General features: G+C 37.7%; 1 protein-coding gene and 1 long non-coding RNA gene across 3 annotated transcripts in view; one reads left to right on the top strand and one right to left on the bottom strand.

Moving 5' to 3' along the window:
* The window catches only part of LOC138760422 (uncharacterized), a 31,621-nt gene extending 14,532 nt beyond the window's left edge, over nucleotides 1-17,089 (bottom strand). Inside the window, exons 1-3 of the long non-coding RNA XR_011355594.1 lie at nucleotides 17,035-17,089; nucleotides 16,185-16,293; nucleotides 4,169-4,323 (exon numbers count right to left, since the gene is read on the bottom strand). This is a non-coding gene — a long non-coding RNA (uncharacterized lncRNA). The remainder of the gene's footprint in view (nucleotides 1-4,168; nucleotides 4,324-16,184; nucleotides 16,294-17,034) is intronic.
* The window catches only part of LOC138760421 (regulator of G-protein signaling 7), a 374,385-nt gene that overhangs the window by 333,121 nt on the left and 14,864 nt on the right, over nucleotides 1-26,400 (top strand). For both annotated transcript variants that reach the window (XM_069930998.1, XM_069930997.1), the window contains exons 9-14: nucleotides 11,809-11,883; nucleotides 14,289-14,387; nucleotides 14,479-14,540; nucleotides 15,369-15,479; nucleotides 24,187-24,312; nucleotides 25,616-25,802. In XM_069930998.1, the coding sequence (XP_069787099.1) occupies nucleotides 11,809-11,883; nucleotides 14,289-14,387; nucleotides 14,479-14,540; nucleotides 15,369-15,479; nucleotides 24,187-24,312; nucleotides 25,616-25,802 (660 nt within the window). The remainder of the gene's footprint in view (nucleotides 1-11,808; nucleotides 11,884-14,288; nucleotides 14,388-14,478; nucleotides 14,541-15,368; nucleotides 15,480-24,186; nucleotides 24,313-25,615; nucleotides 25,803-26,400) is intronic.

Raw genomic sequence — 26,400 nt, 5'->3', positions numbered from 1 at the left:
CTTAAATGACAAAATTGACCCTACTGCTAGTACTTCTCCCGGAAGCTCATTCCACACAGGCAACACTCTCTGAGTAAAGAACTTCCCCTTTATGTTTGTTCTAAATTTTTGCCCCTTAATTCTTAACTCATGACCTCTTGTTTAAATCTCTCCTATTCTCAATGGAAAAAGCCTATCCACATCAACTCTATCTATCTCCCTCATAATCTTAAATTCCTCTATCAAATCCCTTCTCAACCTTCTCTGCTCCAAAGAATAAAGGTCTAATTTGCTCAATCGTTCTTTGTAATCTAGATGCTGAATCCCAGGTATTGATCATTTATATTACTTTAATTATATCGGGCAACAATTTTTTTCAAAAGGTTTGCATCCTGAAAATAAAATTGGGGATTATGATAGACAACTTCAAGCTGAACACAAAGATAATATCAGATTTGCTGTACCACATAAGAAGTTGGAGAAATATTACATTCACTTTTATTGAATTAGCATTAAGCAGATACTGGGCACAAATGTAACTGAACATATCGCAGCTGTTGCAACTTTTACAAGATATTCTACTGTCTTGAATCTTCCTGAAGACAATAAATGCTATAGTTAAGTGCACTCACTGTACTATTGTCTGAAGAACATGTGCACCAACATGTGTTTGATCTATATATCAATGCACAGCATCTGTAGAAGTGAGCTGTTTTTATAGCCTATCTGCCTCTATCCTAATGAAGCATACCTAGACCTAAGGCAACATTTGCATAGCAGCTGCACTGAGTGCATGCCCAGGCATGGTTGGACTGACCAAAACAGCTTTCTTTGTGGGCAATATACTCGTCGACTTAAAATGTGACAGGAAATCACAAAAATGGGTTGTGTCTAAAAAAAGAGTAAGTGATTGAAAAAAATATTAAGGTGATTTTCACGATCAGCAGCCCACGACCAATAAAATGTTCAGGAAACAAAATCTTCACTGTCCAGTGTTATCAGCATAATTTATTTTTATTTAAATATAGCTTCATAGCATCCAATGTACATTATAAACTCACTGTAAATAGAACCACAGAAATTGATTGTAGAAACAGGAATAATTATTTTTGTTGTTCCAAGAGCATAAAAATTAAAACTAGGGATAAATATTTCAGCATGAAATCTTTTAGTTGAGCTTATGATCTTTTCCAGCACATTGTCAAAACATGACTTAAAGTACACGTTCTCCTTTAAATAAAAATCCCTTTCATAGTTTTACATCATTCTGCTTTCTGAACAGATTACCCAAAGTGAAAGCTGAATGATAACAATAATTTATAGCCAGTAAATTGTTCCTTTTCTTGGAGCAATATAGAATGTTTCTGAGAAGCATATCTATTAAACAGAAGCAGTTTGGTTATAAAGTTCCTGCAATTTATCTGCCCATGAGAGGACTGAATAATGTGGACTTGGAAATAGGGATAATAACCAGTTCTACAAGTTTTAAAGTATAGCCAAAGGTTCTTAATTCCCCCTTTCACCCACCTCTCTGGCCTTCACATTCAACAATCCATCTTTCATAATTTCCTGCACTTTCAACAGAATTTCACTGCTTGTCGTCCTTTGCCCTCTCTTCTCTTTTCAGCATTCTGAATGGGCCATTTTCTTTTCAATTTCCGGATCCATGCTTAATGTCTGCTGGCTACACCCCTTCTCACAGTTTCCCATTCAACTTCAGATGTACATCTTTTACCTCTTTCATTCCCTCCATCCAGAGATGCAAATGATCTTTCTGAGTGTGGTATCAATGCACTTAAACTTCTTCCAGTTTAGTGTATTGTATCTAATGCTCACAATGTTGGTTCAACTACATTAGAGAAACCAAACATAGAGCCAATGACCACTTGCAATAAACCTTCCTTTTAGACCACGGCAGTGATTCTGAGCTTCCAGTCACCCATCACTTTAATTCTCTGGTCCACTCTCATTGTGACCTCTCTGCCTTTGGACTCCTGTATTGCCTCAAGCACCCACTATAAACTTAAGTCTCAGCATCTCATTTGCATCTGGATATGTTACAGTCATTGGGGTTTAGTATTGAACTTAACAATTTCCGGAAACCCCCTCTTCCTCTCCACAGTTGCGGTTGTACTTTTCCGTTTCAAATTGTTTCATTTTTTCTTTTCTATCTCCAACTGCCAGCTTTTACAGTAATTGCTACCTTGACAACTTTAGTTTGTACTCTATCACAGACATTATTTCTGTTCTTTCTACCATCTCCAACCCTGGTGCCTGCAATTTCAAATCAGCTTGTCTTCTCATTTTTCCGATTCAGTTGAAGGATCATTGACCTGAAATGTCAACTCTGTTTCTCTCCCTGCTGATGACGTTGAGTGCTCCCGGCATTTGCTGTATGTGTTTCAAATTTACGTCTCCTGCAATCTTTTCTTGCTCCAATAGATGTGGCGTCCATTGAGACGAAGTAAGATCACGGTTTATAATGTCATCATGAATAATGAGCAATTTATACAATTCATTCCCGAGCAACATGTTTGGAGATAAAACAACAAGGAATTGCCTCTTTAAATTAAGGCTTGCCATCATTAATCTGCTGGTTCAAATCCCAGTAAGTTTTATTATCATGGTTAGGAACACAGTTAACATTATGTACGTCCAAAGATGTTTAGAAAATAAGTGAAAATTAAACCTGTTGTGTATCTCAGTACCTTTCACAGAAATGGAGTTAATTAGAAATGAAAATCTGTTCGTGAATTGTCTTTTTTTTAAGTAATTTTATTGGGTTTAATAGAAAACCCCTTTATTCATGGTCTTCTAATTGATAACATAAATCAAATTATATCATATACATATCACCTGAACATTGTAAATCAAAAGTATAACCATAATTATTTACTTAAATTATCCCATTCAAAACATCAAATTCTCTGATTATATTGAGTTAACAGTTAATCTATTTCTCAAAATATAGGCAAAATTAATGTTGAATAGAAAATAGATAAGATATGATTAAGATTCCCTTTTATTAATTTTTTTAATGCTTCTCAGGTATTTTCATGTTATTCTGTGATGTGATCAATATTAATGAGCCACAATGAAACCCATCTTTACCTAGTTTATCTCCACTAATAAAAAGAATGAAAAAAAAACTCTAATAATCCAATCTCTCCTTCAAAGCAAGGTTAACTTGCATAAATTATATAGATATAAATCAAATAATGACTTTCAGATACCAGACAGGGAATCTCTGGAGCATCCGTATACCTTCAATCAAGTTGTGATAATAATCTGTGATCAGGCCCCACATCGTATCAAATTCAAACTTTGCATCTTTGATGTTCTATCTAATTTTTTTCCCCCAAACTTAAGGAAGATATGACATCATGTAACCATTGAATATGAGTGAGTCAAGAGTTACCTTTCCATTTTATCAGAATAGTTCATCTAGCTATCAGTGATTCTCTTTTGGATTGAAGTCAAGGATATGTTGTCTTCTTGATAAAAACCAAATAAAGCAATTCAAGGGCATGATTCTAATTTGATCTTAAGAATCACTGATAAATGTTGGAAAATATTTTTTCCAAATTTTTTTCTAAATTAGGGCACTCCCAAAACATGACATTGAAGCTTTAAAGATTTTACTCTTATCACATAGTGGATCTATACCAGAGTAAAAGCGAGGTCATTGAACTTTGGGCACGTGTACCATCTTAAATTGTAACAAACAATGTCGTGCACAATGTGAGGACTAATTAATCAAATTGAGAGTGGTATAGCAGTCCTCACCTTAAACTGATATATTCAAATCTCAAGCCCAATCATTGTTAATCCCAACCACTGAGGCTGTTCTTAATTATTATAAATAATTGATATTAATCCACCATGGGAAAATTGCAAATCAATGAGCAAATCAAGAATATTTATTTCATGACATAATACAATAATTTTCTTAGCAATTTCAATATATTCAGGTTATCAGCAAAGCTGAGATACAAAAGGTAGACACAATTTTTTTTTAATGGCAGATTTAAATATTGGATTCACAGTTTCAAATAGAGTTGTTAAATTGGATGAATTCCTGAAACTACAAGGAAAACTCTTCATCATATCCCACTATTGCACACTAATTCCCTAAATTAAATAAAATCACTTGCACTAATGGCATTATTACTCTGGAGCATTTACTAACCAGTAATCCGCTATTTTTGCATTAAGGAGTAGCAGCTGGACCAGAGGCATTTGTGGTGCCTTCCTCCTGTTTATATCCTGCCTTTATCTGACTGCACAGATAAAGCATTGGAGTTCTGATTAAAAATGTAGGTGGTCTTTCCGAGCGCTGAAAATCTGAAAATAATAAGAAACAATGTTTGAATTTCTCAGCAGGTCAGGCAGGAAGAATGGACAATCAATGAAGGAGTGAGCACATAATTCAGGGACTCGAAAATTATCTAGGCCATCGGAGAAGGTCATGAAGGAGAATGCCACAAGATGTGGGCCACTGTCCATCTTTACTTCAAACCACCTGCAAATTCTGACATTTGTACCATCCACAAATAAAGCATGTGATATAGCATGCTCAGCATGAGAAAGATTATTGCATTTTTTAAAAACTTTATTTATTCGTTCAAAATACAGATAACATATATAACAATAAACTAATCATAAATGATATATTTTATATATATATATATATATATATATAAGAAAAAAGAAAGAAAAAAAGAAAAAGAGAAAAAACAGGAAAACCCCTCCCCCCGCCCTTTCAGCCAACTCTCCTAAGGAGAGCCATAAAGAGAAAAAAAATTTAAAGAAAAATTAAGCATACATATTAAGATCTAATCAATGGAAATCAAAATTTAAATATTCTGAATATAACAACCACTTATTAATAAAAAAACTATAGTTATCACGTGAAAAATATGTGATTTTTCCATTATTAAACAATATCTCATTATGCCATCTATTAATATCAATCATATTCGTATCTTTCCACATACTAGCAATACATTTTTTTGCTACAGGTAATGCTAAATATACAAAAGTAAGTTGAAATTTATCTAATCCCAGACCTTTCAGAGGTTGCAAACTACCCAATTCTTCAATTGCATACTTTCCTTGACATTCAGATGTGTTTCTTGTAAAAAAGCGACATCAATTTTCATTTTCTTAATATACGCTAAAATGTATTTACGCTTAATTGGACTGCTTAAACCTCGAACATTAAAAGTAGCAAACCTCAACTTTGACATATCCACTAATATTACTAAGAACTAATAATATCGATATATAAAAACTCAAATCAACATAAATGGGCCCTCCAATAGGAGAAAAAGAAACCACAAATTAAAGACTAAATAAAATGAAAATGAAAAAAAATAGAAAAAAAAAGATAAAGTAAACCCCCCCCCCAAAAAAAACTACCAAAAGGTAGTAATCCCTAAACCAAACTTGGGTGTGGATCACCCATCAAAGGCTGATGACTAATAGAGCATAGAGCAAATCTCTCCCTCCCCAGCCAAACAAAGAATAACAACAAGATATCATAATGAAATAAGTATAATATCCTTGGAAAAATGTTCATTTTAATACAGTTTATCCTTCCTATCAGTGTTAGTGGTAGATCTTTCCAATGCTCTAAATCGTCCTGTAATTTTTTCATTAGTGGATTATAATTGAGTTTATATAATTGGCCTAGATTTTTGTTTATTTGTACACCTAGGTATCTTATTGCCTGCATTTGCCATCTGAGTGGAGATTCCTTCTTAAATTTTGAGAAATCTGCATTATTCATAGGCATTGCTTCACTTTTATTTACGTTTATCTTGTAACCCGACACTTCTCCATATTCCTTCAATTTCTTATATAATTCTTTTATTGATAGTTCTGGTTCTGTTAAGTACACTATAACATCATCCGCAAATAGACTGATTTTATATTCCCTGTCTTTTATTTTTATTCCTTTTATATTATTATCTATTCTTATCAATTCTGCTAGTGGTTCTATAGCTAGCGCAAACAATAAAGGTGATAGTGGCCATCCCTGCCGCGTTGACCTGCTTAAGTTAAATTGCTTTGATACATGTCCATTTACTGTCACTTTCGCTAATGGTCCCTTATATAATGCTTTAATCCAATTAATATACTTCTCCGGTAAACTGAATTTTTGCAATACTTTGAACAAATAATTCCATTCTACTCTGTCGAAGGCCTTCTCTGCGTCTAAAGCAACTGCTACTGTAGGTGCTTTATTTCCTTCTACTGCATGAATTAAGTTAATTACAAATATTGTCTGTTGTGCGTCTTTTTTTGATAAATCCAGTTTGGTCTAAATTACAACTGACAGAAAAATTCTTCAAAGAGTTAAAGAAAATAATAAGGAAATTTTTATGGAGAGGGGGGAAACCGAGGATAGCACTAGATAAATTGACAGAATGGTATAAACAAGGAGGCTTACAATTGCCAAACTTTAAAAATTATTATAGAGCCGCACAATTAAGATACCTATCAGATTTTTATCAAACAAGGGAAAAACCAGACTGGACGAGATTAGAATTAGATAAAATAGGGGAAAAGATACCTGAACACATATTATATAAATGGGACGAAAAATTGGTACAACATAGAACTTCTCCTCAATATTTGGAAGAAGATCCATGTAGAAAGAAATAAAACAAATTATCAATTACCAAAACTAATATTGACGCAAAATAAGCTACTCCCTTTTACAATAGACAACCTTTCCTTTAGAGAATGGGAAAAAAAAGGGATTAAAAGAATAGAAAATTGTTTTTCAGGAAGTAGATTCTTATCCTTTGAACAAATGAGAGATAAGTACAATATAACTGGAGATACAGCGCTGGCATATTACCAACTGAGATCCTACTTGAAGGATAAATTAGGAAGCAATCTGAGTTTACCAGAGGGAAGTAACCTGGAATATGTGATTACAGATACAATGTTAATCAAAAGATTTATAACAAATATGTATATTAAACTGCAAGAAAAGGAGAATGAGGAAACAAATGGTAAAACTAAACAAAAATGGGAACAAGATTTAAATATAAAGATAAAAAAGGAAACATGGGAGAAATTATGTTCTGGAACGATGAGAAATACAATAAATACGAGGCTACGTATGATACAATATAATTGGTTACACAGACTATACATTACACCGCAAAAGTTAAATAAATGGGACCCAACAGTATCTGATAGATGTTTTCGATGTAAAAAAGAAATGGGAACAACAATTCACGCAATCTGGTCATGTGAGAGAGTAGAAAAATTTTGGGATGATCTCAATCAGATATTAAATAAAATAATAGAAAACAATATACCAAAGAATCCAGAGATCTTTCTCCTAAGTAACATAAAAAACAAAGAATTTGGAATTGATTTGGAGGATGCACAAAAAAGATTTGTTAAGATAGCCCTAGCCGTAGCAAAAAAATGTATTATGTCAACCTGGAAATTGGAAGATAATTTGAAAATACAGCAATGGTATATAGAAATGAATAAATGTATTCCATTAGAAAAAATAACATATAGTTTAAGAAATAATATTGAAATATTCGAACAAGTATGGGAGCCTTACATTAAATACAATAGCGAAAACCTACCGGGGACAAACATTACCTAAGTTGATGGAAGGAGAAGGAAAGAAAAGAATGGACTCTGTAGAATTTCTGGTGTATTTTTGTTGAATGACAACATTGCCTGACTGAATTAATGCAACCTAGATTATATACCTAAAATGGATGAGAGGGGGGGGGGGTGGGGGGGTGGCTTGGGAGGAGGGAGGGGGTGGGGAGAAAAAGTCACTGTAAATGTGTGAAAAAGAAAAAGTGTATATCATGGCTATTGTGATTTATGGTGTGAAAAATAAAAAATTAAAAAAAAAGATATCATAATGACACAAAAATAAAAGTCTGGCCAGAAGGTCGAGATTACACGTCTAGACTCTATGCCATCTTGCCACGCCCCCCCAAGATTATTGCACTTGAAGGGATGTATTGCTTATGCCATTACAAAAATCCCTTTATTTTGTCTGTTCTCTTTAGACTTTAGGAAATTCAGCTGTTCAGAGGCTGTTAGCCAACCAGAATAACACATTATACATACTCTACATATCACATAGACACGCTAATATATTCACTTCACAACAGCATTAGATGTAGGACAGGACACATAACCCATCACAAGGAAGCAAAGAGCCATTCTCTGTCCAAAGGCAATCATTTGAAGTTGGCTGATGGACACCACCACATTTTGCCAATGGGCTGGTGTTTTGAAAAATCAATAAATTAAGAAGTATAAAATAGTCTGGGCTAGGCCTGTCTTCTACCTCCATAAACCAACCTGAAAACACAGCAGGAAAGTGGAGGCAACAGTCAGAGAATGAATAAGTTGGTAAAAGCCACACAAAAATGGCCGACCTCTGGATACATCAAAGGCCATGCATCCATCAGCTCATGATGGAATGGTGGAACAGATTCAATGGGCTGAATGGCCTACTTCTTCTCCTATATCTTATGGTCATGATTTTTTTCACATCATAATCATTTGCAAAGGAACTTCAATGAATACAAAAGCAGAAACCCTGATTTTAAAAAAAATCAGCAGGCCTGGGAGCAACTGTGGAGAGAGGAATAGACTTCATGTTAATGGGAGATGTTGACTTCTGTCTTTTCCTCCATTTAAATGCCTCCTTTGAACCGAAGCATTGATTAGCCAAGTTGATGCCAGTGATGTGCAGCTTTTCCTGCAGGGGAATAGTTGCAAGATGGGGAAATGATTCCTCTTGTGTGAGGTTTGCACCCTGCTGGTTCCACAATCAGGTGAGTTACCTTTGCTACAGGTCAGGCCCTGGGTTTCTTTCCTAGGCAAGGCTAGTTGCCCACTTCATAAGAGGACACTTTTAGATGAAGGTGGCTCATGGTGATGTGAGTGAAGGATGTCCCTTGTTTTGTATCCAATATGGAAGTCATAATTTTACCAGCCAGAAGAATTACACTGGAGATCCCACCAGTTCTCCGCAAGACTCAAGAGTGAAAAAAAAAAGAATAGAAGAAAGGGTCTTTCACATCCCTTTCGGGAGATCCACAAGTGTCTTACTTTAGAAATGAGATCAGATTTAATATCGAAAATGTGGCACCCAATTTCTGATACCAGCAAACTCCCCAAAACAGCAGAGAGACGAACAGTTTAATTGAACTGGATTGGCCTTTATGTTCCAGTCTCCTCTTGACTGTATTCATTGGTCTCGAAATGGAGGGCCAAATGGAACCATGTGCATCTGGGAGGCATCACAATCCTTCTGGCAAGTAGGCTTCAGCTGATGCCACCATTCAAATCTGCCAATCTTCCTCCCCCCTGTGCATAAATAATCTATTCTATGGCACACCTGCTATAACACCCACTCTTAAAAGTATACGACCATAAGATCTCTAGCATCCAGCATAGGTGGGAGATGGAACCTCACCCTTAAAATCTTACTTGAAAGACAGTACCTCTAAGAACACAAGTATTCCCTCAATATAGCACAAGATGGCTCAGATTTTTGTCCTCATGGCAAATTACTCTCTTTTTTTCCCTTGACTTTATTAGCTTGCACAAAACAAAACATGCTCATTATTTAATGCTGAATGCTTAATATGATCAACAGATGAACTAATTTTTGAAACTCGTCAGTTTCATTGGCACATTAAAACAGCTGCGGAATCCATTGTGTTGGACCTCAATGCCGCACTGCCACCTGAAGGTGTAGAGTGGGCAGAGCAGGTGTGCAAACTGGAAATAAATAACATTGGACAATTTTTTTCAAAAGATTTGCTTCCTGAAAAAAAAAATTGGGGATCATGAGAGACAACTTCAAGCTGAACACAAAGATAATTTGGATTTGCTATATAGCATAGGAATTTGGAGAAATATTAAATTGACTTTTATTCAATTTCATATGTTTAATTGCTTAATGATGCTGAGACATCGCGAAAGTTCAACTGACGTAAAAATGTTTTGCCACTGATTTTCATTTGTACTCAGCATCTGATGCCTTTCCTGTCAGTGTCCAACAATAGTCACCAGAACTGATAGATTCCGGTTGCCCTGATACCGCTCTTTCATGGTCACAATGTCCTGGTAAAACTTTTCACCATGTTTGACACTGACTGCACCAACATCAACAGGGAAGAAGTCCAAGTGTGAATGCAGAACATGAATTTTCAGTGCCAGGTTGCCCTTTATTGCCTTGTATGCTTGAAGCATGTTAAAAATATGACAGGAAATTTTTAAAAAGGTCATATCTGAAAAACAGTACATGGTAGCAAAAGATGATTTTCATGATTATCAGCCCAATGTTCATAAAGTTTGCATGAAGCAAAATCTTAATTGTCTGTGGTCATCAGCTGAGTGCAGATCAATCACAGAGTCAGCCTCCTTAAATTATTGTGCAAGGTTAAATGGACTGACTTCTGTTTGACTATTGCTCTATGGTCTACATCAGATACTAGTTTCCATTTGGGCCAAAAAATACTTCGGGGTGAGAAAGGCATATTCATAGGTGATCCAGATGACCCAATGAATGATTTGTACACGTGTTGCAAAATTCTTTAACACACAAGGCCCAAAGTGTGGGCTCAACATGTAAAATGTGCAAAGAGACATTTCCCCTATTTGGGTTCGGGTTGGTGAGAAGGTCAGGTCAGTAGTCAGATAGGGGTCAGAGAGTGCAAGGATTAGAAGAGGGAATGCTCCCAATACATGGTTCTTTTGGGTCTTTATCTGCCTGACTATCAGGGCCATGATACAGGATGGAGCATGTGAAGGAATGGTGATGTGGGGATTGAGTGACAAATAAGGGGATAAGCTTTAACTTAACACGCACCTACTGGAAGTAAGTGCCAAGCCCCGAACAGCAGACCTCCACGTGCAGCTGTCTTTTAAATATCATAATATGAAGACTCACCACCATTCTCACCAAAGTCCCCACCCCCCACAGGCCAGCGTTGTCCTTCCTCTCCCTCTCTTTCCCCTGAATGCCCCTCCCCTCATGAACCCTCTGTTTCATACCTTGACTCCTTGCCTGACCTCTACTGCTGTGTTATGAAAGCTGCCTTCTGCATGAATAAACCCTCTGTCTTGCCATGCCCACGTGAGTGAATTTCATGGAAGTTATGTTGTCGGATGTCACCACATATCTAGGCAGCCTGTGATTTAGTTTTTAAAATTGGAAGCAAAATTGCAGACTTCACAAATCGGTTCAATAAGTGTGCAGCCAATTTTGCAGTTGAATGTCTATTGTATATCCTGGTGCACAATAGAATTTCTAGATTATGAGAGTGTCTTGAAGTGTTTGAAGTCCATTTTATCTTTTTTTTTAATTTTCATTAACAGGTGTTTTCCATTGGGGGCCTATTGGGTATTTCTGATTTTCTCTGGGAAAACCTGACATCATGGTAGCAGTTTTAGCTGATGATCTACTTTGGTCCAAGTCACCTCTAATACACAAAAGAATTGTATAAACGCTGCATAAAAAAACTCCTAGCGTGCAGTTTATTGATGTACAGTTCCTTACTGTGACTTGCAAAGTACTTTGGTGTTCCATGCTCTTCAAGTCATTTTCAAGTCTTTGCTTCATTTTTACTACATAGTTGGACAACTATTTTAATAACATTTGAAGTCTCAGATCATGAATATAAAGTTTTTCTTCTTTTTTAATGGACTGCAGGTCAAGATTTTCAAGTATAATTTTCTGCTGCACATTATGTCAGGTACATGTAGATATAGAAAGTTAAAGTATTAATTTTAAATTATGATGCACATTTATTTTAGCCAGGATGTGTAAATACTACAGAAGTGGACATCAAGAAATCCTCACGAATGAGAAATCCTCACAAAACACGAAAGGTAAAACATATTTTCAGAAAGTCTGACAGCTGATTGTCATACTGAGTGACAAGAGCAACATAGGTCCAAGGTGAAGCACAGTACCCTGGCAAAATATTTCAGTATATTGGTGGTACATTGAGAAATCCAATATATTGACAAAGCATCATCCAGCTAGAGGTATTGATAGCATAATGTTATACTTAATGCATTGACAGAATATTTTGGAACTGCATTCATTGCCACAATTTATTGACAGAACATTGTGGAACCCAGTTGACTGATAGATCATTGCACAGCCACTCATGTATTGGAAAAGCAATGGAGTACAATATTGAATCTAACACACTGGCAAAACAACAAAAAGCAATAAAGTGTCCATCAGAACACGGACAGTTTTCTTGTTTGGCATTTTTCGTTAGACTGTAAAGGAACTTTTGATGAAAGGGTTCCAGATTATGATCTGCCGGACAGATGAAGTAAGAGAAACAGTTTTGTGAGATTCTGGGTTATTTTTATTACATTAGACATTTAAAAATCTGCAGGCATTTATTTTAAAATTGGAAGATTAGAATCAACAATTGTTATAAGTTACTGCATCTTTGAAATGTGAGGCACTGACACCTACAGCTTTCAAAGTGCTCAAAAAAGGTAGAAGATAAATGGTCTGACATCAACATACTGTGCATTAATTGTGTGAAGATTCAACAAGCCCATAATTCAATTAGAAAGGGTGGATGGTCATATCTAATTTGAATGTCGCAAATGTAATTTCTTCTTAGGTCTTGGTCCTTGATCTTAAATATGCTTTGTTATTTTATTTGGATTGAGGAAATTAGTGAAACTTCTTTGAACCTTTCTGACAACTTCTTCCAGCTGTACTTCACCTATTATCATTATCAGGTTCTCTGTAAATACCTTGAGATGACTAAATGTTTCAATCTACTGTACTTGTATTTGAGGAGTCACAACATAGCAGATAAATTGAGCAAAAATGTCTGAGTTCATAAAAGGAGACCAAGAAAAGGTCCCTGATAAAATGGAGAAGAACAGATTCAGAATGAACAAGAAGATGAAAGAAAGAAATAGGGCATGAGTGGAGAAATGGTACTGGTGAACTTAATGGGACTGAAAGCCAACAATTCCACAAGACTAGTCAAGTTGCATCTCAAGGATTTTAAGAGCTGGCTTTGGGGAAGGTTACTGCTCTGGCTTTCACCATTCAAAATTTCATTCACTCTAGAATCGTCCCCACAGACGACATGATAAATGCAACTCCACTATTTCTGGGAAGTGGGAGTGAGGAAATGGGGAACCACAGTCCAGTATCAGTAGCAAGAACCTCTTCTTAAGGAAGTGATAACAGAATGTGTACCTAGCAAAGCAGATAAAGGAGTATTAGTGGATGTTATAGAATTGGACTTTCAATGAGCTGCCTCACCTGTAGTATTAAGTAATGTCAGAGCATGTGGGATTGGGAGCAATTTTCTGACATGGACTGCGGATTGGTTAGCAGAGAGGAGGAATAAACAAGCCATCTTCAGCAATGAAGACAATCTGCTGGAGAAGTTGAGCATATCAAACAGCATCAGTCAGTGAAAAAGAATGGTCAACGTTTTGGGCTAGAACCCTTCATCAGGCTGGCTCCAGATGTTCCAGCATCTACAGTATCTCGTGCATCTCTGAGTAAATCTCAGAATGTGAGCTAGAGTCTATCAGGGTGTCACAGGGATCTATGCTGTTATTCACAATTTGACAAAGGAGTGCATTCAAGTTTGTTAATGATACAAATTTGAGTTGCACTATTAGTTATGAAGAGGATACCAAGAGGCTTTAGAGAGATATAGATACATTAAGCAAATGGGAAAGTGCACGAAGGTGGAATACAATGTGGAAAATTGTGAAGCCATTCAAGACTTTCTTCTTATCTGCACATAAACCCATCACTGATCGATGTATCCATCCAGTTTATCCATCCAGCTATTTGCAGAATACGATTGAAACACATTGATGTTCAAAGTCTCCTGTGTATGCTTATACACAAGCAATCAAAAGTTAGCAGGTGCATCAAGCAATTAGGAAGGTTAACTGTATGATAGCCTTCATATTCATTCAAGTCCAAAGGTGTCTTGTAGTAATAATACTGAGCTCTGGTTAGATTGCATGAGAAATATTGTTTAGGAGTCTTCCAGAAACAGGTTCAGAGAACAATAAGCTGTCAAATTTTAAGGGAGATGGTGTTAGTGCAGGAAAATAGCCTGGACTAACAGCCCAGCCATGTTCTCAATGAACGTAATGGATTCTATGTAAAGGGCTCCTGTTTCTATTTCTCTGGTTATGTAAAATAAAATCCAAAATGAACTACCTGTAAAACAAGCCAGTGAATGCCACTTGCTAATGGTTCTGATTTCCATCCTGTTGTTTAGTCTGTCTATGGACTACAGAACGACATCCGAGGTCACAGTCCCACCCATGCACCTGCGCCAGAAGGAAAGCAACCAACAGTAGAAGAGTTACATCAACAGGTCAGCGGTATTGATTGCATGTCATTTATCAAGCAACACCAGTCTTTTGAAGCTTGGATGAGTTCATTTAATGTTATTTTTCCTTTTGTAGATAAAGTTCTGGCAAATTCAGCTAGATAGACATCGGTTAAAAATGTCCAAAGTTGCAGAGAGGTATGTTTCTATTTTCCATGTTCTTCATCAACCCTCTCTGTACCACCTCCTTACCCTGGCTCCTGTATACAAATATTTGTATCAGGTCTCCACCCATCAGTATATTCATATCACTTGGTAGTCTCCTTGAAGGCCTTGGGTTCAAATCCCAACTTCAACATAAGCATATTATTTTGACGGAAACTTCAATTGAGGGAGTGTTGCATTTTAAGAATTGGATATGGTGTTAAATTGGGTGAACAGAAAATGGATCATGTTATGGTCAAAATGAGCAGAAAAGGTTTAACATCCTGCCCAACATCCATTAAGCAATAAGCTAAAGAGTAATTGACTGGTCACTCATTGCTCTGCACAAAGCTTTTAATAATGTTTTTTACGGTAAAAACCCATTATCTAAATATCATCCATCCATTCCAAATCAACATATCTTCCAACATTCTGGCAATCTTGACTTCAGTATCCCAGCTCAGGAAACAAATATTATGACTTACTTCTTTTCCCAATCTTTTATGTCTGCACACATAGTTATAGTTGGATGAATAAATCCATCTCTGTTTGATGCATCCATCTAACTTATTCATCCATCTATTTGCAGTTCATGGCCATAATGTACTGTTGTTTGCATGTTAATACAAGATCATAAAGAAAAGGTCTTTGCTTGTCTCTGCCTTCATATTCAGAGATCTCAGAAACTCCAAGAGGTGTCACCTTGATTTAAATTGCTTTTTTTAACCAATTTGAAGACAAATTAGCACTTTATTGGATACTTGGTGTTATAATCACACATGGAGCATGCTTTTATCTCACTACTGTTTATTCTGGCTTCAGTCTGATAGGGTACACTGAGCAGTATATGGAATTTGATCCATTCCTCATAAGTCCTGAACCTTCAAATCCATGGACATCTGATGATATTTCCTTCTGGGAGCTAGAAGCAAGGTCTGTCTTTACATTTTCTCTTCCACTCGAAAATCCACCAGGCATTCCTTAAATTCCAGAGATTGTGTTACTAAAAATCAGTCATCTACACCCCAATGCATCCAGCTTTTAAAGGTGCAGCAAACATTTAATCTTGTTAAATATTACATTCAAAATGTTAAGTGACATTATAGCTTGTCATTATATACTACTGCAATAACTTAACTCATCATTACCTGTGTAGGTAAAATGGGTCAGAGTGCTGCTGAGCAGAGAAAAATCTGTGTTGATTCCTTTAGTTTGCTGGGATAGAAAGTAAGGGAAAGACTTCTTCAATTCTTATTTCATGCTGGCATCTTTAAAAAGTAAAATATGCACTTGATGGATTTTTAAGTGCGCATCTTATTCCAAACTCCTAATCCTTCCAACGTTATACAGTTCCTTCAAATATCTGCTCTATTGGAGCTGGAATTTGATGTCTTTTGACAATGGGGGGAAAAGAACTGATGCAAAATAGTAACTTAAATGCTATTTTTACCCATCAATAACATGTTCTTTATTATGTGTCTTTTGCAAATATTTGATAATTCAATAAACTGACAGCAAGTGATTTCATTTCATTTCACTCTTAAAATAGGGCATGGTAATGTTTGGCATTGACTTAAGTTAGTGTGAAATCTGAATGAAATAGGAACAAATATTGAGTTGTCTTAGACAGAAACTGACCTCAGTTTTGGAAACTTTATGGTCTCTCCGGTGCCCTCCACTGGAATGGTGCAGCTAATATGTGCAATTACGTCAGATTGACAGGTGTTGAAGAGAAAGCCAGTTTGTCCTGTTGAAATATGAAATGAATAAAGATTTGCAGCTGCATCATGTTGAGTTATTGTTATTGTGTGGATTACATCAAACTAGGAGCTTTAAAATAAAGTTTTTTTTTGTCACCTCCTTTCCCTCTTCCCAACATAGGAGTACAAACATTAATGGTTAAATTATATTAAAGCTTACATTTTCAATATATCAAAATTGCCAGCTTAGTTTAATAGATTGAGATTCTGTAAATTTTCTTTTACATAACAACCACAGAAAAGACAATCTTTAGTTACCACTTGTTTAATTCAGTTCTATTCAGACTCATTTACATTAGAATGAAAAATGTATCAGGGATTCTTCAATTTCTCTGGAAAGGATAGCAACAAAGAGCTTAGTCCTGTCAGTAGAAAGTAGAAAAGCTTAATCTTGAAAAAAGACTCCAAAGGCAGATTGAGATCCAGAATTGTCTCACTAAATGTCTCTGTGGAATGCATGTTAAGATAAGTTCAGACACTGAGATTCCAAAATACAGATACTTTAGTTTGGCTACTTTAATATCAAATAGGTTTTGAGATAACATGGAGCGTTTCCAATAGCTGCAGGAATGTGGTTGGCATAGTTGTACTATTTCATGGATAAAGAGTCAGCGCCAATCTTTTGTGCAGAGCATGTCAGGCTGCCTGGACCAGTTCCTGAAGTCCTGTTTAACACAGAAGATAACACGTTGTTTCTTAAAGGGGAAGGTGAATGTTTACTTCCATACTTTTCAGCCTCCCTGCTCTGTTATCTCAGGAACTAAACTTTAGCTAAAATTTGTGGAATATATTTGGATCCTTTATTCAACACGCAAATAATGATTGGATGGCATTTGATTCTTAATCATGACATCATAATCATTAACTAGAATATTTAAAGTATCAATTTTATTAAAAATATTAAAGGGTATGGTAACAAGAAGCAAATGTTAAATAAAGGAGTGTTTTATGAATCATGTCTCATGATTTAAACCAATTAGCATCTGGCTGTGATCATTTGAATTAAGAAATCTCATTTAATGAATAGGTTGCACCTCTTGATATACAATTTACTGAAGAACAAAAATTGCAAGCTGGTTCATTTATTTAAAAATTGTTGCCTGGAAGTAGACTCATTTTATGCATAATTTGCATGCAAAAGCCAATTAATTTAATCCTGTACAAAATGTGTTGATTTTATCACCTTCTCTACTAACTTCCCAGCCCCCTCGCCACTCTCAAATTCACTTGGGACATTTCTGACACTTTTTACCCCTTTCTGGCTCTGCCTCTCTCTTTCTCTCTTCCTCTCTCTCTCTCTCTCTCTCTCTCTCTCTCTCTCTCTCTCTCTCTCTCTCTCTCTCTCTCTCTCTCTCTCTCTCTCTCTATCCCTCACCTCCCCCCATGTCTGTATCTCCTTCTCTGTCCTCCTTTATCAACAAAATTGTCTTCACATCTACTGCAGTTGATGAAGCCCTCTTTTGTAGTTTCTCTGTTTCTCAGATATTTGTACTCACTCTCCCACTTGAAAGAGCAGAGAATTAGTTCCCCTCATCCTAACTTTTCAATGTTCTGGTTTCCACATCAGGCCCTTCAGCTTTCATCATTCCACCAGCTGCAACAAGATCCCACCCTTAGCCAAGTCTTCCCCTCCCCATCCCTTTCCATCTTCTGCAGGAGTCACTCCCTCCATGACTCCCTGGTCCACTTAACCTTCCCCATCCACCCCTCCCCGAAGCTCTGACTCTTTCCCTTGTAACATCTGTTCTGGCGCAGCCTCCCTCAACACCATCCAAGGATCTAAACAGTTATTCCAGGTGAGTCAAAGATTTACATGCCTTCCTCCATGCTTGTCCATCACATTCTATGCTCCTGGTGTGGCCTCCTCCGCACTGGCAACATCAAGCCCCCGAGTAGACCAAAAACCTGTGGAGAAACTGCTGAAAGAACTCAACAGGTGTTCCATCTGCAATGGCCATCCCGAACACTTGGTTGAATGCCACCAACTCCTCATTCCCTTCCTACATCAACTTATCCATCCTCGGTCTTCTCCACTGCAGATTCCAGCATCTGCAGTCTCCTGTTTGCATTTTATTCATGTTGGATTGCACTCGTGATGACACTGAGTCAATTAGTAGCCATCACAAAATTATCCCAGACAGATTGGAATGCATTTCTGCTCAGTGTCCCTGAAGTGCAACCCATTGCTTTTACCAGTAACTGTTAAAGGTGAACTCACAGGAAATCAAGGGGTGAACTCACAGGAAATCAACAGAAAAGCCAATTCAAAGATCTCCAAAGAGATCTCAATGTTTTGCCCATATCATCTGCCAAACTCACTTTGCCAGAAGTATCTCAATGACAATGATTTCAGCATCTCTGACTTATGCTCCTTAGTACAAGATGCTATGATAACTGGTACTTTGATGAGTGCTGGCCACTTAGCCACTCTCATCATGAGATTGAATGAGATTGAATGGTGTACAAAGCTCCAAAGAGAAGTGGGAAACTGGAAGATTGGGAAAACTTTAAGAGACAACAAGGGGTTACAAAGCGGGTAATAAGAAATGGGAAAAAGGATTATGAAAGTAAATTGGCACAAAATATAAAAACAGAAAGCAAAAAAATTTATAAATATATAAAACGGAAGAGGGTGGCCAGAGTTAACATAGGACCCTTGGAGGATGAGAATGGAAAACTGGTAGCAAAAAAATGAGGAAATGGCCGAGGCATCGAACAAATATTTTGTGTCAGTCTTCACGGTGGAAGACACGTCCAGCATGCCCAAGTGCAGAATTAAGGATGCGAATGTTGGGGAGGGCCTTGTTAAAATAGTTGTTACAAAGGAAGTAGTGATGGAGAAACTAATGGGACTAAAGCCGGACAAATCACCTGGTCCTGATGATATGCATCCAAGGGTTCTGAAGGAAATGGCAGAAGTTTTAGTTGATGCATTGGTGGTCATATATCAAACTTCCTTGGATTCTGGGCAGGTGCCGGCAGACTGGAAGACAGCAAATGTCACGCCACTTTTTAAGAAGGGATGTAGGCAGAAGACTGGAAATTATCGGCCAATTAGCTTGACGTCTGTAGTTGGAAAAATGCTTGAAGCCATCATTAAAGATGAAACAGTGAAATTTTTGGAACATAAGGGTTTCATCAGGCAGACGCAGCATGGTTTTAGAAAGGGAAGATCTTGTTTGACAAACTTGTTAGGATTCTTTGAGGATATAATGGGTGTGGTGGATAGAGGGGAACAGGTTGTTGTATATTTGGATTTCCAGAAAGCGTTTGATAAGGTGCCGCACAAGAGACTTATCAGTAAGTTACAGGAAAGTGGAGTCCGGGGAAGTATATTGGCCTGGATTGAAAATTGGTTGTCTGACAGGAGGCAGAGAGTCGGGATAAATGGGAGTTTTTCAGGTTGGCAGAGAGTGGTAAGTGGGGTGCCGCAGGGGTCAGTGTTAGGCCCACAACTGTTCATCATTTACATTGATGACTTGGAGGAGGGGACAAAATGTGGTGTAGCCAAGTTTGCGGATGACACCAAATTGAGTGGAAGAGCAAATTGTAATGAGGATGTGGAGAGTCTGCAGAGGGATATAGTTAAGCTGGATGAGTGGGCAAAGGTCTGGTAGATGAAGTACAATCTTAGTAAGTGTGAGGTTATCCACTTTGGCAAGAAAAATAAAAGAGCTGAATATTATTTAAAGGGTGAAAAACTACAGCATGCTGTTGTGCAGAGGGACTTGGGAGTGCTTGTGCATGAATCACTAAAAGTTAGGTTGCAGGTGCAGCAGGTTATTAAGAAGGCAAATGGAATGTTGGCCTTCATCGCTAGAGGAATTGAATTCAGGAGTAGGGAGGTAATGTTACAACTGTAAAAGGTACTGGTGAGACCGCACCTGGAGTACTGTGTCCAGTTCTGGTCTTCATATTTGAGGAAGGATATACTGGCTTTGGAGATGGTCCAGAGGAGGTTTACTAGGTTGATCCCTGGGATGAAGGGGTTGACTTATGATGAAAGATTAAATCGTCTAGGATTGTATTCGCTCTAGTTCAGAAGAATGAGAGGAGATCTTATAGAAACATTTTGGATTATGAAGGGTATGGATAGGATAGATGTAGGAAGGTTTTTTGAGCTGGCCGGGGAAACTAAAACGAGAGGACACAGTCTCAAGATTTGGGGGAGTAGATTTAGGAAAGACATGAGGAAAAATAGTTTTTCCCAGAGAGTAGTGAATGTTTGGAATTTTCTAACTAAGGAAGTGGTTGAGGCTGCCTCATTAAACATATTTAAAATTTGGTTAGATAAATTTTTACATGATAGAGGAATTAGGGGATATGAGGGGAAGGCAGGTAGGTGGAGTTAGGTCATAAATTAGATCAGCCATGATCATATTGAATGGCGGAACAGGCTCAATGGGCCATTTTTGGCCTACTTCCTATGTTCCTATGTTCCTATGTTCACATCCTCGCTTCACAAGGGCCTTTCCACACAGGAAAGCACTATGTTCACCCTCTCTGCTCACCTTTCCCTCACCTCCATGGCTACTTTTTATGTGGCTGTACTGTGGAGAGAGCACTTCAGAGCTGAGTCCTTCCCCAGCAGTCAATGTAGTGATGTGGCCATTCCAATCTTTTACAGGTATTTCCCATCAAGAACTATTCTGGGTAGATTTTATGACAAGATAAAATTATTACCAGCATCTTGTCATGTGTACACACCACTGCGAACTGAATTGAGTTCAGCGAAAGTCTCCCCTTTATCAAACCTCAGGTTTCTTCCTGGTCCGATGAATCAGGAGAGAGGCTTATAGTAAACTCCATGAGCTTTGAATCTCTTGGTCATGCCTATTTTCTTCTCCCAGAGCCAACCTACCTCAGTTTTTTTTTCTTGTAAAAATGCAATGTCCACCTTCATCCTCTTGATATAATCCAGCATACATTTTCTTTTTATTGGATGATTAATCCCTTTAACAACAAATGTCACAAAATTCAGTTTACTCATTGTTCCCCTCCGAATCGCACCCAACCCAACAAACCCTTACACAAAATATAAGCTCCTCAAAAAAACCCTTAAACTACCAATATAAAAATTAAATTTAAGAAACCCCTATATAAAAAAGAAAAAAAAAATACAAAAAAGCACCCTTACAAAAAAAAATCCACTTAAGTGGTACCCCCCTCTATTGACCAGGAAAAACCACTAGTGGCAAACGAACTTCGGAAAATGAACCCCCCCCCCCAGCTGATCGTCCAGTAATAAAAAAACTTTCTATATTCAAACACTCAATTGACTCTCCCCCCATGGCGCCAGCAACTTGACCATCATCTCCAGTCTTAATCAATTTCTGCTCCCCCACTTTTTTCTTTCCATTACCACTCCCATTCTTCTTTGGAGATCCCTGCAATTTCAGTTGTTTCTGCAAGTCAGAATTATTTGGATTATTTGGCAAAGAATTAACAAATGTCAAGGCATCATTCTCATCCTCAAAAAACTGAGCCTGAAAATTACCATAAAACACTTTCAACGCTGCTGGATATCTAAATGCAAATCTGTAACCTTTATTCCATAACACCGCCTTTGCTGGATTAAATTCTTTACATCTCCTTATAACATCCTCGCTCAAATCAGCATAAATAAAAAACACTGTTTCCCTGAACCACCAAAGGTCCCTGATTTTGGCGAGCTTTCTGCACTGTCAACCATAAAATCATCTCATGATCTTGATACCGTAGTGTTAGGTCTGCTTTGTTCATGAATGAGTGAGACAAACACCAGGCTGAGTCGAAATCAGGGTTCTTTGTTCTTTATTACCGGATTGTAACACTTGCGACTAAACATGTTAGTCGGAGAATGCATTCTGCCGTTATCAGCAAAATGGTGATTTTTTATACCCTTGGATATGTGCTTAGAACATCATCATATCATTACTTGTCCAATGACTAAAACTGTTGCTATCCGTTCCCTGCTAGCTTCCTGCCTCTCAATCCATCAATGTCTCTCTTATCTTGTAAGTACAAGGATGCATTCACATCTTGTTACAGCCCTATACATTCCCATCTCATGATGTTTTACCTTACAGTAGGCATCGAATAAGAACTACTCGTGGAGATTGATCTGGAAAAGGTCTAACCCTTCTGGAAATGCATCTTTCCCCAAAATCTCAGGTATCCATTTCCAAAAGAACTTCACTGGATCCGTTCCGTCTATATCCTCCGGCAATCCTACAAGCTTAACGTTGTTACGCCGACTCTGATTCTCCAATGAATCAATTTTCTTCAAAGATTCTCGTTTTTGCGTATCGCAACACGTAATACAATGTTCCACATAATCCATCCTTTCCGTATATCTTTCCACCTTGTCATTGCAATCATGAAATGCCCACTTAATTTCTTTAAATTCATCTTGTGCCATATCTACTGCTTGTAGATATCTGGTTACATCTTTTTAAATCATAGACACCTCTTCACGAATATTGGCCATTTCCCCTCTCAATTCAGTCAATTGAATCTTATTGTCCATAAATCCCTGAGCAACTTGTAATGCCATATTATCCATCCAATGCATGAACTCTTCAGATAAGCATATTGTTGCATCCCCTTCAGTAGTTAAAATTTTAAAAGTTTGTAGAGGAGGAGATTTAAATCTTTGAGGCCTACCTTCTTTAATTCTTGCAGCCTGCAATATTACTTCCTCTTTCCTCAATAGTTGTCGGCATTTCTTCTTCTTTTTCCTCTTCTTCTTCTGGCTCCACAGGGACAATCTCAGCCCGTGCCACTTGGCTGCGGATCTCAACACCCCCCCCAAACCGGGCCAGCCATTCCCACAGCCTGGGCCCGGTTGGGAGTTGTGTACAAGCGGGGTGAGCCACACATGCCTAGTTCAGTCAAGGCCCAGAGGCGTAAATCCTCCGACCCTGCGTCAGCGAGTGGCACTCCGCCTGTAACACCTGCACATTCTCGGTCGCATCCGTGGATGGAGCATTCGCCCCTGTGCTCCCCAAATGTCTTTCTTTTTTGGGCATTAATTATTCAACTGGTGAGAGGTGGTTTCACAAGTCCTCTTCCTACGCCATCTTGTCATGGCCCCCACCCTCCCCAACCTACCTCAGCTTTGGTGGTGAGGCTGGAAAATACATGGCACTGAGAAGTCCTTCCTTAATTTTTAGCATGAAACAGGATATACTGTCGAGCTGGTGTGCTGCATTCAGTTCTCTTGAACCAATTCAATGTTTTAAGTTGTTCAACACTGTCATCCGGTGATGAATTTGTACTACTTCATTGAAGATTACGAGGAGATCTGTCAAAATTGTTCAAAAGGTTGAGGCATCTTGCATTATCTTCTCTGGTCAGTGAGTTCATAAGCAGATGGTATAAAAAGATCATCACCAGAAAGCCAGAAGAAGGTAAATAATTCTTCCACAGAGTTGCTGCAATATGCAATATGCTGGGGAAGCAGAATCCAAGAAGTATTTTAAAATTCCAACGAATAAATATTTGGAAAGTTAACGTATGTCCATTTATGGAAAAAGACAAGAGGAATAAGACTAAATGATTCTACTATCTTCCTGCTTGCCTTGGCACAGGAAGAATTGCACTGATTTTTTTTTGTCAGAAATATAAAGAACATTTAGTTTGATATTGCATTTATAAATGCATTCCATTTACATACAGATTTACTGGCAATATTTGTTCTCATGTGATCAAAACCAGGTAGTAAATGCAATAGTCTAAAACCACCCTTTCATGATTACTAAGATAAATAAATTCGATATGATCATTTATTCCATTACAGTTCCTGTTCCTATTGCCTCTAATTCTTTACAGCCACATGCACAAATGCAACTTGATGCTATTGTTAATAACTCAAATCTCTTCCCCACTTGTGTTGACAGCAAGGAGCCATATGGACAGAGGGTAAAGCGATGGGGTTTCTGCATTGATGAAGTTTTAAAAGATCCTGTTGGCCGTGAACAGTTCCTAAAGTTTGTGGAGTCTGAATTTAGCTCTGAGAACCTCCGGTATGTACAGCTGGAAGAAAGATTTGAGATTCTATTGCTGCCAATAAGAGCATTGTCTCATGCCCTCGTTCTCTTTCAAGACATCTTGACGTTTGCTCAGTTCGCCATGGGGTTTTGGCCTGCAATTACAGTAAAAGTCCTAAAATCTGGAATACTCGCGAATTGGCTCAATCCGGATTTTCAGATTTTCTGGATACTCAGGCAGTACTTTTAAAATTCAAATTTAATGAGAATAAAGAGAAGAACAGGTAAATTTTGATAGTTTATTAATAAAACATTTTTTTCCAAATAAAGTACAAAGTACAAAAAAAACAAATAAATATTTATTCATTCATTTCTGTGAATTATGTACATCTGTAGTGCTTATGCATGGATGCACAAACAAAAAAGCCCACTAAATTAAAAAAAAGTTTGAGAGTTTTTGAGAAGTCTGGATTTTTGGATGGTCCAGATTTCTGGCATCTGGGTTTTTGGACTTTTACTCTACCTTGGGGCTTGTTTTCAGTTTAATCTTCACAGGAGTTATCCCCTCCAGATTATTATCTCGTACTGTTTCCCTCTCTCCTCATTTGTCAAAATGACATATGAGGAAAGGTCAAATCTGTTAGGCCTGTGCTCAACAATGCCCAGAGAAAGAGTAGGAACGTCACAGAGACGTATAAAATTCTAACAGGACAAGACATGCTAAATGTAAGGAGGATGGTCCCAATTGGAATTGCAACCTCAGGATATGGGGGATATGATCTAGAACTTAGATCAGGAGAAATGTCTTTACCCTACGGTTACACCTGTGGAATTCTCTACCACAGAAGCCCATGGTAGAGAAGCCAAGTTTGTAAACATACTCAAGAAACAGGAGATTTATTCCTTAATGCTAATAAGATTAAGGGAGATAGGAAGAAGGCAGAAATAAAAAAAAAACACTGAAGGATATGTTTCTGTTTTACATTGTACCATTATATCTGTTTACAAATACAGTGTGATGGGTATATGGAATGAACTGGCAGAAAAAGAATGGTGGAGGTGGGTACAATTGTAATATTTAAAGTACATTTAGACAGTTACATGGATTGGAAGGATTTAGAGGGTTTTAAGTCTAGCACAGGTAAATGGGAGTAGCTCAGGTGGACAACTTGGTCTACGACTCTGTGGATGATCAGCCAGGGATAATGTAGCACATGGAGCAAGGTTGCAGGGGTGAATGGCGTGCTCCTGTTTATTGTGTTATCTCATTGGCTAACAATTGTTAACACTTAGTATTGCAAACCACAGTCAAGAGAATATCTGCTGACATTTCAAATAGGTTCTGGTTAGCTGTCCTGGACCTAAAGAAAAGGCCTATTCGTGAAGTGCCATCCCGTGTTCAAGAAATCTGGCAAGAATTTTTAGCCCCTGGAGCTCCCAGTGCCATAAATGTAGACTCCAAAAGCTATGATAAGACCACACAAAATGTGAAAGACCCAGGAAGATATGCATTTGAAGATGCTCAGGTGAGCCTTTTATACTGCAATGCAATGCTGTTCATTTCTTGGAAGTGTGCAGGTGTCCAGGGGAAATGTGATTAGATGCCACACAGTGCATTGAAGACATGTTCCTATTTTATATTACTCAGAATCTATACCAAAATCTTCTTACTATTTTACTAAACTAAATATTACCTGCAAGAAGGGATACAACAGCAGAGCATAGAGTATTAGTGTGGTGTCAGTACCCGTCCTCACCAATCCACCTATACTGCGGCAATCAAACAATGAGTTACGACAGTGTCTCCTCAGAGATTTTTCAGGAACAAAATCAGCGGGCCATGAACAGATTGCCAACTCATCCCCCTGCCTACACATTGACACCCGACACATGAGTATTCCAAAATTAAGGGAGGCAGGGTCAAAGATTAAGAAGAAACAAAATAGAGTCACACAGCAAAAAGAACTGCGACCTCAAATAGCTGCAGTGCTGTCTGTGTGGAGTGAGCACATCACTCCCTGTGGTTGCCCCCAAATGCATGCATTTCCTCCAACATCTGGGGTCCGAGGTTAATTGGCCACTGAAAATTATCCTCAGTGTGAGGGTGAGTGATGGAACCTGGAT

This window comes from Narcine bancroftii, chromosome 4 (genome assembly GCF_036971445.1).
Source record: "Narcine bancroftii isolate sNarBan1 chromosome 4, sNarBan1.hap1, whole genome shotgun sequence".
NCBI classification, from domain to species: Eukaryota; Metazoa; Chordata; class Chondrichthyes; order Torpediniformes; family Narcinidae; genus Narcine; species Narcine bancroftii.
This window is presented reverse-complemented; position numbering and strand designations above follow the sequence as displayed.